This window comes from Oryctolagus cuniculus, chromosome 17, assembly GCF_051225735.1.
Source record: "Oryctolagus cuniculus isolate XC-2025 breed Fujian yellow rabbit chromosome 17, ASM5122573v1, whole genome shotgun sequence".
NCBI classification, from domain to species: Eukaryota; Metazoa; Chordata; class Mammalia; order Lagomorpha; family Leporidae; genus Oryctolagus; species Oryctolagus cuniculus.
Window position 1 is genome coordinate 33,946,763 of NC_142883.1, and position 12,421 is coordinate 33,959,183.

At 47.2% G+C, this 12,421-nt stretch overlaps 1 protein-coding gene across 37 annotated transcripts in view; it reads right to left on the reverse strand.

The window, feature by feature from the left end:
- The window catches only part of TEX14 (testis expressed 14, intercellular bridge forming factor), a 140,088-nt gene that overhangs the window by 49,704 nt on the left and 77,963 nt on the right, over window positions 1–12,421 (reverse strand). For 27 of the 37 annotated variants that reach the window (XM_089317254.1, XM_051824767.3, XM_070060968.2 and 24 more), the window contains 5 exons: window positions 11,820–11,943; window positions 10,478–10,656; window positions 3,719–3,870; window positions 2,032–2,222; window positions 1,351–1,495 (listed from right to left, as the gene is read on the reverse strand). In XM_089317254.1, the coding sequence (XP_089173380.1) occupies window positions 1,351–1,495; window positions 2,032–2,222; window positions 3,719–3,870; window positions 10,478–10,656; window positions 11,820–11,943 (791 nt within the window). Of the gene's footprint in view, window positions 1–1,350; window positions 1,496–2,031; window positions 2,223–3,709; window positions 3,871–10,477; window positions 11,688–11,819; window positions 11,944–12,421 lie in introns of those variants that run through there. The other 10 variants (XM_089317246.1, XM_089317242.1, XM_089317241.1 and 7 more) reach the window with 3 other exon arrangements.

Genomic DNA, 12,421 nt, shown 5'->3' on the forward strand with positions numbered 1-12,421 from the left:
GGTGGAATTAAAATGGTAATTTTCTTCTTTGTACTGTTTTAAATTTTCTGAAATGAGCACACAGTATTTTTTTTTTTTGACAGGCAGAGTGGACAGTGAGAGAGACACAGAGAAAGGTCTTCCTTTGCTGTTGGTTCACCCTCCAATGGCCGCCGCGGCCGGCGCGCTGCGCCCAGCACACCGCGCTGATCCAATGGCAGGAGCCAGGTGCTTCTCCTGGTCTCCCATGGGGTGCAGGGCCCAAGCACTTGGGCCATCCTCCACTGCACTCCCTGGCCACAGCAGAGAGCTGGCCTGGAAGAGGGGCACCTGGGACAGAATCTGGCGCCCCGACCAGGACTAGAATCTGGTGTGCCGGCGCCGCTAGGTGGAGGATTAGCCTAGTGAGCCGCGGCGCCGGCACACGGTAGTTTTAAATTTTAAAATTAATTTTTACTTGACAAGTAATTAGATAAGCTTCTGAATAATTATGCTAGAAATAAACTCATCATTACTACTTAGTTCTGAATCAAACTCAGGCATCATATGGATCTTGATTTCTTCCTAAGGCATCCATTTTTTCCCCCAGTGTAAGTTACACGTACAGTTTGGAGGAGTCAATTAGTTACAGCTTATGTGACTCTAAGAACACACTCTGTCAAAATGATGCTTAAGGGGCTGGTGCTGTAGCATAATAGGTAAAGCTGCCTCATGCTGCGCCAGCATCCCATATGGGTGCCAGTTCAAGTCCCGGCTGCTCCACTTCTGATCTAGCTCCCTGCTAATGCACCTGGGAAAGCAGCAGAAGATGGCCCAAGTCCTTGGGCCCCTGCACCCACATAGGAGACGTGGAAGAAGCTCCTGGCTCCTGGCTTCGACCTGGACCAGCTCCGGCCATGGCAGTCATTTGGGGGTGAACGAACAGATGGAAGATCTCTCTCTCTCTCTCTCTCTCTCCCTCTCTCTCTGTAACTATGCCTTTTGAATAAATCAATCTTAAAAAAAGAAAGGGGGGCTGGCACTGTGGCATAGTGGGTAAAGCCGCTGTCTCCAGTGCTGGCATCCCATACGGGCACCGGTTCGAGTCCTGGCTGCTCCACTTTCTGTCCAGCTCTCTGCTATGGCCTACAAAAGCAGTAGAAGATGGCCCGAGCCCTTGGGCCCCTGCACCTGCATGGGAGACCAGGAAGAAGCTCCTGGTTCCTGGCTTCAGCCGTTGCGGCCAACTGGGGAGTGAACCAGCGGATGGAAGACCTCTCTCTCTCTCTCTCTCTGCCTCTCCTCTTTCTGTGTAACTCTGACTTTCAAATAAATAAATAAATCTTAAAAATAAAAAAAGAGAGACGCTTAAGTTGTGAATTAAGGCCATACCCATTTCTTTCAATTCTTTGATTTCCAAGTCAAGGGTGTCTTTTGGATGTTCTGAAGTCAGTCCTAGATAGACATCAGGATGAGGTTCATATCTCTCCACCCTGGGGCTCTCAGTTGGTTGAGTTCTCTGTACTCCAATAAATTCCTATAACACAGCAGGTATTGTCAAGGATACAACTGTCGGGGTTTTGTATGTAGCAGAGCAGCTCCCTTGCTGTGATCTTTTGAAAGCCCTTGACACAAGGGTTTGTAAAAAATTTTAAAAATCAAAAAAAAAAAAAAAAAAAAAGGATACATCTGTTGTCATCCGGATGTCACTAGTGTTGTTGTTTAGTAACCAAAGTACAGACAAAATTCCCTCTTACTCTGTTGGGTAGATTGTAGTCCTATCCTAATTAACTGATTTCTTGTCATTACCAGTATCTTGAAAGTGATAACTGCTACCATTCACTGAATCTCTACTATGTCCCCACAGAGAGTCCCCACTATGTGTTGAACCTCCCCAGATCCACTACTCAATCCCCTGCCACTCACACTAAATCAAGTTGTTAGGCTTTCTCAGGAACACAGAAAGGGAATCATAAAATAAGGATTTCCAAAACTCCTTACAACTTGGTCTCCAACTCCCCATTCCCCTGGATAGGTGAGCAGAAATAAAATTTCAAAAGCTTCAGGACTTGCCTTTAAGTCGTTCTTCAGAATGTACTGGATATCTTGAAGATTCATAGTTCGGTCTTTCTGCCTGACCTGGATGCCTGACTTAACGATATCATAGTAAGGTTTCGGAAGCCTGACATCTGCTTCTAAATAATTTCCCAAGACTACAGCTTCTTTAATAACCGAGCCATCTAAACCATTCCAAGGTACGTTGTCTGTAAGGAAAAAGTCACAGGAAGGAGTAAAATTAAACCATTCAAAGAAGATAAAAAAAAAAAATCATACAAAGTTGGGTAACTTAGTCAAGAAACTCTCTGTAAAAACTACCTAAAAGCAGGCCTGACACTGTGGCTCACTTGGCTAGTCCCGGCTGCCCCTCTTCCAGTCCAACTTTCTGCTGTGGCCCGGGAAGGCAGTGGAGGATAGCCCAAATGCTTGGGCCCCTGCACCCGCATGGGAGACCAGGAAGAAGCACCTGGCTCCTGGCTTCGGATCAGCACAGCGCTGCCCGTAGCGGCCACTTGGGGGGGTGAACCAATGGAGGTGAACCAACGGAGGTGAACCAACGGAGGGAAGACCTTTCTCTCTCTCTCTCTCTCACTGTCTGTAACTCTACCTGTCAAATAAATAAATAAAAAGCTAAAAAAAAAAAAACTACCTAAAAGCCCAATCACGAATGAGAACCCACTTGCCAGGAATTCCCTGCCACAGAGATAGGACAGAGTAGCCTCAGTATCATCTTTACATAGGCAGACCTTGGTACAGGGAATGTTACATAGCATTAAGCTGGTAGCCCAATACATTCATCTCATGGAAAGTGACTGGCTTGTGGGCCTGTACACACCATGAAATGGCTCTTGCTCATTTACTCTCTGTATGTGTGCATATCCCTCTGCTGAAGGAGTCCTGTCTCCAGATATGGAGCTATTTTCTTCACACTATAAAGTTATGTAGGTTTGGTTCATTTCTTTTAAGCATCATTAATATACACTTTCTAGGCCCTCAGGGTGTTTAATTTCATAGTTTACTACTCAGACACCAATCTTTTTTCTTTTTTTAATTTGACAGACAGAGTTAGATAGTGAGAGAGAGAGAGACAGAGAGAAAGGTCTTCCTTTTGCCGTTGGTTCACCCTCCAATGGCCGCTACGGCTGGCGTGCTGTGCTGATCCGAAGCCAGGAGCCAGGTGCTTCTCCTGGTCTCCCATGCGGGTGCAGGGCCCAAGCACTTGGGCCATCCTCCACTGCCTTCCCGGGCCACAGCAGAGAACTGGACTGCAAGAGGAGCAACCGGAACAGAATCCAGTGCCCCAACCAGGACTAGAACCCAGGGTGCCGGTGCCACAGGTGGAGGATTAGCCTAGTGAACCACGGCACTGGCCTGACACCAATCTTTTCTTCTCATTTACAAATGCTTAAGGGGTACCTTATGATCCCTAAGCATGGTCATCAATATTGAATTTAAAAATTTAGCTTGAATTAAATGCATTCTCATTAACAAGCAGATGAGTGTGCTTTCTTGAGTCTTAAAAGCTAAAAGGGAAAGTTTTCTGAGACATCATTGTTTATTTTCCATGAACACAGAGAGGTTTCCTTTAAGAAATCTTTTTTTTTTTTAAAGTCCTATGTTTTCATAAAACTGGCTCCTGGTGGGAAGAAACCCAACTTACAAATAAGGACTTTGGTCAACCATCAACGTGCACCTTTATCACCTGTTAAAATCTCCTGTATGATCATAGAGAAGCTGTAGATGTCTGACTTCACCGTGGCTGCCTTCTGTAAGATCACTTCTGGTGCAGCCCAGTTGTACAGTTGGCTGGGGAGAGGTACTCGAGTCAGGTCCCTGTGTACACCTCCATCCAGGCTACAGAAGGAAACATAAAGGCAACCTTCATGAGATTCTGAAAAGCTTGCCAGACACTGAGCTAACTTATGCTGCTTTATACTGTTCTAACTCCTATAATCCCTTGTGCTTCCCACCTTATCTGGTCACATTCTCCTGCTCAGCCACTCTACTCAAGACACAGGGGTTTTGTTTCAGTTCTCCAACATGCTGTGCACATTGCCACTTTATGTCACTGCACTGGTGGCTTGCGCTTGGCATGCTCTACCTACAAAATCCTAGAGCAACTAGATGCTTCTAATGACTAAACTATTAATTCAAAAGCCATCTCCTCAGAGAGGTCTTCTTTGACCACCTAATCCAAAGTAATCCTGTTTTACTGGCTTCATAGCACTTATATGAATTCCTTGTTCAGTCATGTATTACCTGTTTCCCCTCTATTAGAGAGTCAGCATCATGAAAATAGGCACCTTCCTTATTTTTTATGTCACTGTATTCCTAAAATTACACTAGGACCTTAATATTCACTGATGAAAAAATGAAAGTAAGACAAGACCCCGCCAAAACCCCATCTGCTTTATCAAAGCTACTTGCCACTTCTCCAACTCCTCATGCTGCTTCTGTTCTAACTTCCTGCCCTCTTGGGGATGGGTCCTCTCAGTTTAGCACTCAAAGGTTCACTGATTCGCCACCCACCTCTTCTTCCCAGACTTTTCCTTTATTAAAAAAACATATATTTATGTATTTAAAAGGTAAAATGAGGCCAGCGCCGCAGCTCAATAGGATAATCCTCCAGCTAGCGGCGCCAGCACACTGGGTTCTAGTCCCGGTCGGGGCACCGGATTCTTTCCCAGTTGCCCCTCTTCCAGGCCAGCTCTCTGCTGTGGCCAGGGAAGGCAGTGGAGGATGGCCCAAGTCCTTGGGCCCTGCACCTCATGGGAGACCAGGAGAAGCACCTGGCTCCTGGCTTCGGATCAGCGCGGTGCGCCGGCCGCAGCGCGCCAGCCGTGGCGGCCATTGGAAGGTGAACCAACGGCAAAAAAGGAAGACCTTTCTCTCTGTCTCTCTCTCTATCCACTATGCCTGTCTAAATAAATAAATAAATAAATAAAAGGTAAAATGAGAGAGGAAGAGGAGGAGGGGGAGGGGGAGAGGGAGAATGAGAGTTACTGTTTCACTCCCCAAATGGCCAAAACAGCCAGAGTTGGGTCAGGCTGAATTCAGGAGCCAGGAACTCCATTTGGATCTCCCACATGGGTGGCAGGGGCCCAACTATTTGAGCCATCATCTGCTGCCTTCCCAGGTGCATTAGCAGGGAGCTGGATGGGAAGTGGAATAACCAAAACTCAAATTGGCACTCTGATACAAGATACCAGTGTCACCACAGTGAAGTGGTGCACTGACCATCCGCACTCCCAGACTCTCTGCGAGCTAAGGCAGGGCATCCTAAATGTCTTCTGAGCCAACAAGAGTCCTTAGAGTGAGGTCACGGCTGACTTCTACACTAAGCTGTCACAAGAATCAAACGAAATCAAGGATGTGGAAACACCCCAGAAGCTGTAAAATCCTCTGCCAAGTAAGCAACTGATGTGAACATTATGGTGGGTATCAGGTGAAGGCTAGATGACTGCTTGTTGACAATTAAGTTTTCAAAAGCATATGACAGGGGTTGGCACTGTGGTGTAGCGGGTAGAGCTGCTACCTGCAGTGCCGGCATCCCATATGGGCACTGGTTTGGGTCCCAGCTGCTCTACTTCTGATCCAGCTCTCTGCTATGGCTTGGGAAGGCAGTGGAAGATGGCCCACGCCCAGGTGGGAGACCCAGAAGATGCTCCTGCTTTATAGATTGGCACAGCTCCAGCCGTTGCAGCTAATTGGGGAGTGAACCAGCAGATGGAAGATCTGTCTGTCTGTCTCTCTCTCTGCCTCTGCCCCTGCCTCTCTGTAACTCTTTCAAATAAATAAATCTTAAAAAAAAAAAAAAAAAAAGCGTATGACAGTAAGTTCTTTGCTAGTCTGGCATAGGGCAGCTTTTAGAGGATGAGGTGGGATTCTAAGACTTTGAGCAAACTTTCCTGATAATGTTTCCTCTTGCAGAGCTTTTGCTAAATGGCAGAAGCCAGGACGTTATAAAAATTGGCACTAATGTTTTAGCTGCACTGTTGAATAATGAGGCGTGGCCTTGTATCATGTAAACAGTGTGGATGTTCATCCAAATCTAGAATATAAGTATTTATATATTTAATTAATAAGTAGACAAGTATTTATGTATTCAATGTAAATGTAACACATATACATTAGATATTATACATTAGTTAATGCAAATTATATTAATATCACAGATAAAGCAATGGAGCCTTTTATTGTCAGAGAGAGATTCTGAGAAACTAGCATACTCGGCTCTTCAAATCGGGGTAGGAGTAGGGGACAATTCTCCAAGGAATCCTTTCAGGCTTACCTAAGGCTCTGGCAAAGGACAAGTCACTTACAACAAAAATTAAACCCTTCTTCTTTTACTTCCTCTCTTGGAATCCCTTCATCCTCTTTAAAACTACCTGGGTTAGTGGGACCTCTCTTTTGAGAATCACTCTAGGATGGTATTTTTCTGGACTTCCAACTTTGATATTATTAAAATTACATTTGGCTGCAGCTATATGACACCACATTCAAGGCTGATTCCAGCTCTAAATATTCCATTAAGAAGGAGTTAAAGGTACCGGTTTGAGACCCGGCTGCTACACTTCCCATCCAGTTCTCTGCAATGGCCTGGGAAAGCAGCAGAAGATAGCCCAAGTGCTTGGGCCCCTGCACTCATGAGAGAGACCCGGAAGAAGCTCCTGGCTCCCGGCTTTGGATGGGCGCAGCTCTGGCCATTGCAGCCAACTGGGGAGTGAACCATCAGATGGAAGACCTCTGTCTCTTTCTCTGTCTCTCCTCTCTCTGTGTAACTCTGATTTTCAAAGAAATAAATAAATCTTTTTAAAAAAGGAGTTGAATAGTAGAAAAAAATTTCTGTACCATTTCTACACTGAAAGATGGAGCAGACCATGACAATGACATTCAAAAACCTAATGTGCCTGAGAAGAATTTTGCTAAAAATAAATGCAGAATTGAAGGCCATTTTGGGTTTCTGGATAACCAGCCCACTCCTGTTCTCAGCTTCTGAAGAAGGTTATACTGTCACAGGTGCTACTGCTGCTGATCGCATTTCTGCTCCCAGTTCCACTCTGAGGTGAATAAGCTCAAGTGAGGGCTCACAGCTCCCTACCATTCCGTGAGGCACTCCCAGACCATGACTACCTCCAACCCTCATTTGGCCAGCTGTTGACTCAGGCTCCTCAGTGCATTTCACCTCTTTCTTTTTGACTCCTTGGTCATCTGGTCTCCAAAAGACCCCATCCTGTGGCCTCCTAGCTGATATTCCTCAAATCCATCCTGCTCCTATGGTCTGACCACCAGATTCTAGCCCCAGCTGTGCCTCCAACCAACCAACTCGGGAACTTCACACTACCCCTTCACCCCTAGGCCTGCCTCCTCTTCCACAGTAGGGCGGGGTGGGCCTAGCCATCCCCACAGCTCCATTTTCTCTCCAGAATTCACATTTCTTTAGAGAATGAAAGTGGAAGAAACTGTTGTACCTCTGTCTCAATGACAGATGGTGCTCCGTCACTGACCAGAAGCCTGGATTCTGTCACAGTCTTCCTCAAAAGCCTCTGATAATAACCAACAGAAAAAACAAACCCCTTTAGCCTCCCCTGCTGCTGAACTTGTAGCCAAAGTTGTCAACCTGCTCTGAACTACTTCAAGTTTTTCCTTCATCTAGACTCAACCATTTAGCAAACATTTGCTGAGCACTTATTATGTGGCAGGCCCTGAGCTGGGTGGGTGTGCTGAAGACAGAATGATGAACAAGTCACAGTCGTTGTCCCCTGATAGCAAGCCATCAAGGAGAACAGCCATCAAGCATACAAACGGCTGTACGACACCTGAGTGCTGAGTGCGAGGAGAGGAATATGCAGAATACCTCTGGGGATGACAGCATCAGTGTAGGCTTCATGGAGTGTGCAAGATTGGGTCTGCAACGTATTTAAAAAGACAACGTGGGAGCCAGAATTATGGCACAAGCAAGTTAAGCTGCCGCCTGTGATGGCAGCATCTCAAATCAGAATTCTGGCTGCTCTGCCTTTTTTTTTTGGATAGGCAGAGTGGACAGTGAGAGAGAGAGAGACAGAGAGAAAGGTCTTCCTTTGCCATTGGTTCACCCTCCAATGGCCACCGCTGCCGGCACACCATACTGATCCGAAGCCAGGAGCCAGGTGCTTCTCCTGGTCTCCGATGGGGTGCAGGGCCCAAGCACTTGGGCCATCCTCCACTGCACTCCCGGGCCATAGCAGAGAGAGCTGGCCTGGAAGAGGAGCAACCAGGACAGAATCCGGCACCCTGACCGGGACTAGAACCTGGTGTGCCGGCGCCACAGGCAGAGGATTAGCCTATTGAGCTGTGGCGCCGGCCTGCTCTGCTTCTGATCTAGCTTCCTGCTTATGCACCTGGAAAGACAGTAGGTGATGGCCCAAGTGTTTGGGTCCCTGCCCTCAACTTGGGAGACCCAGATGGAGTTCCTGGCTCCAAACTTTGGACTGGCCCAACCCTGGTTGTTGCGAGCATTTCTCAAGTAAACAAGCATATGGAAGACCTCTCTTTCTCTCTCTCTCTCCTTCTCTGATGTTCTGCCTTTCAAATAAGTAAATATATAAATAAAATTTAAATAAATAAATAAAAAGGGTAAGTGAGGATGAGCCACATATTCCAGATTTGAGCAGCAGTGTCATGAAACAGCATGGACTCAAAGTGGCTTCAAATGGCCAGGAGCAGGGGGAAGTGATGAAGTTGGCAATGAATGCAGGTGGAGCACCCTTCCATACCCTGAAAGGTGCCAGGACTTCACCTTGTAGGCAATGAGGAGCCCTTGAAAGGTTTCAACAAGGATTGAGAAATGGACCTGGGGGCCAGTGCTGTGGCATAGCTAGTAAAGCTGCCACCTACAGTGCCGGCATCCCATATGGGCGCTGGTTTGAGTCCCCACTTCTCCATTTCCGATCCAGCTCTCTGCTATGCTCTGGGAAAGCAGAAGATGGCCCAAGTCTTTGGGCCCCTGCACCCATGTGGGAGACCTGGAAGAAGCTCTTGGCTCCTCTTTCCAGATAGGCGCAGCTCCAGCTGTTGCAGCCAATTGGGGAGTGAACCAGTGGATGGAAGACCTTTCTCTCTCTCTCTCTCTCTCTCTCTCTCCCTCCCTCCCTCCCTCCCTCTCCTTCTCTCTGTGTGTAACTCTGACTTTCAACTAAATAAATAAATCTGTTTAAAAAAAAAAAAATAGAGAGAGAGAGAGAGAAATGGACCTGACCTGAGGCTCAACAGCTCGACAGGTGATACTCAGCTGGCCTCTGTCCATTTCCATGTACAAAAATGTAACAATTCTAGCCATACCCTGACTGCTACTCTGCCTTTCTTTTGCTCTTTAACAGCCCCTTCTCCACACAAAGAATTGAAAGGAATGTTCTTAACCCCAAAATCACATGTGACACCAGAAATCTCAAAAACTGTCTTCCACAGCATCCCAGTATCCTAGGATAAAATTCAGACCTTTTACCAAGGCCCACAAGGCCAAGTACAATCTGCCCCCTGCCATTTCCAGGCAGAAGGACAAAAGGGACTCCAGATTTGGCATGGTGGGTCTTTTAGTTTCAATTGTCAGAAAAGCATGCTGAGAGTCTGCTGTATGAAATCCTGTTCCAGGCATCTGAGAAGCAGCAGTAAACAGAACAGAAACCCCTGCCCTCGGGAAGCATGTGACAAGTATGTAAGCTGCAAAGTCCTGCTGAGAGTCTCAAAAGCAAAGCATGAGCGATGGTAGGTGAGGGGCATGGGGAAGAGGAGGTAGGTGGGTCAAGGCAAGGGCTCTGCCTAGAGTTTGAGGCCTCTCAGCAGAGAAGAACCAACACTGGGCTCAAGGCGCAGAACTGTGGATGGTAGCAAGGAAGTACAGGGGAAAGCCTCTGCCTCCCAGAACTGGGGTTCAACCCCTGATTCTCAGAAAGACTTTGACTCCAGCACAACAGGAAGCTAAAAGTCCATCCACAAATCCTCGAATGAGGACATTGTTTTTGATGGCCTGTCTCAGTAAGCTGAGCCCCTTGAGGTCATCCCTCTGTGCTTGGTCTTGCTCACTGACCAGCAACGCAAAGGACATAGTGGGGAACTGAGACTTGGGGTGTGGCAGAGCCACGGATGAGGGAACAAGGGACCCAGTGGCCCCTTCCAACACACACTGGATTCCAAGGTCAGTGAAAAGCACACCTGTGTCAAACAACTGAATAATTTAGAGTGAAGTGTTAGAGCACTTACACATACTGCTAATATTTACTTGTTAACTAATTATTAAAATGAGAATGTCTTGAGAAGTAACTTCCCCAAAGTCACTTTAACCTTGGCAGACACAGTGGACATTTGGGAAACTTCTTCCTCTGCCAATAAGCCAGCCCCACCCAGATCAGATTCTGTCTCTACAGTGAAAGTCCCCCGGGGGAGATCTTCTTCAGAAGGAAGTCACACTCAAGGTGGTACCCACCTTTCCATCATGTACTCCAGGTTGGTGAGCCTCGCTTCCCCTGCAGAGACAATGTGGACAGCGTAGGAGCTGAGGGAGCGGTGGATAAAGCCTCGGGAATGCAGGTATCTCAGGGCATCAGAGATCTGCAGCAGCAAGTGCACAATCACCTCCATGTGCAGCACCGGGAACTGAGACCGCTGCAAGTGAGAGATCAAATGCCAGGAACAAAAGGACCCGGGCCCTCTGACACTACAGTGCTTTGTAATTGCCAGTCTTTGTGTCCGATTTTCACAGCCACCTAGTATCCCCATTTTACAGATGGGGAACCTAAAGCTCAGTGAGGTTAAAAGACAGATGTAAGGTTCAACTGACCCAAGACCCTTGGCTCCAGACCTGGGCTCCCTTCCCTCTACTGAGCAGCTTTGTGCCATGAAAAATGAGGAGAAAATTCTCAAAGTCTGATATGTGCACCAAGAGTTGGCCTAGAGGAAATTACCAGGGGAGGTCCTCCACTGCTAGAGCAAACCTGCCCTGCCCCCTCCATCCTGATCCCCGTAGCTGTGAGAACCTGGTAGTTAGTTCACAGGACCCTTCAGGAAGCAGAGAACCAACCCAGCCCCTACTCCTCTCAGATGAATGAGAAAGTTTGTCCAAAGAAGACAGAAACTGACTCACACCAATGTTATCCAGCTGACTAATGGCACACTGGGCCTCTCCCCCAGAGAAACAGCATTTTAAGGTAATTCCTTCACTCAGGAAAAAACAAACAAACCAACAAACAAACAAAACAATCCAGAGCACCACTAGGAGGTCATCAGGCAGAGGGAATGGCAGGCCATTTGGGGGAAAGGCCCTTCCTGGAGGGTCTCTCTGTATTCCTACCCAGGGCCAAATCTTCTAGGAGCTCTCAGAAGTCACAGCTCAGCCCAAAGCACACTTCCCAGACCATCTGCTGGCCCTGGAAGACGTGCCACCACCCCAGGACAGTTGAGAGGTGAGAGAGGAGTGACAAAGGCTTCTGTGTGAACAAAGCAGAATGAATCATAAATGAAAATGCAAGAAAACACAGCCAGTGGCTGTTAGATTACAGACAGCTAGAAATGCAGCAGTGTTTTCTGGGCCTGTGAGCTCTCAGATATCTGGTAAGGAAGCAGGATTGACAATAATAAAATCAAACTGGTTCCAGCCATGTACTTATCAGCCTTCAATGGTGTGTACTACAGCCCCCATAAAATAAAAAAGTTAAAAGAGACTTATCTTCCATGCATGCACAAATAGGAAGTCTACTGTTGGGGCAATGGGGAGAGGATGGCAGGGAGGAGACGTGGCAAGGGGAAAATCCACAGAAGCAGTCAATTACTCGTTCATGGAGGACACTGAACAGCGTGCCCACTGTGATGCGCTCGTACACAAGGCGAGTCTTCTCCAGGTCCTGGGATAGGCACACAGCCATCAACTGCAGCAGGTGGGGGTGCCGCAGTTTGCTACAAAAGAAGAGAAGCTTCAGATAGGGTGAGAGCGGAGAACATGATGAAAACAAACATGGATGCTTTGAATGCATCCTAAACGAATACTATTTTTCTAAGAAAACAGGATGGGAGAGTGGTCTCTATTGGTGGCATCTGTGGTCTCTAACTGATAAGACCCTGAAGTCTTAAGTCATCCATGGCAACAGTGTTGCCAAGAGCTACTGAGCAAGACCCTCCGCATATTTGGTATGTATCATCTGAGACCCTAACAACCACCTGCAAGAAATGTAGTCTTTTAACCATTTTAGAAATGATTCAGAAACGTCAGGAAATTGAGCCAGGTCACACTTCCCATTCAATCTCGCATCAAAGTCCGCAATTTGTCTACACATTCTTCTAGCTCCCTTGGGTCCTCTAGGCTGACTTCCCCTAAAGGGAGGATTTGGGCTTTCTAGAGACACCTCCTGCAGCAGGCGAGTGGTCTACTCAGGAG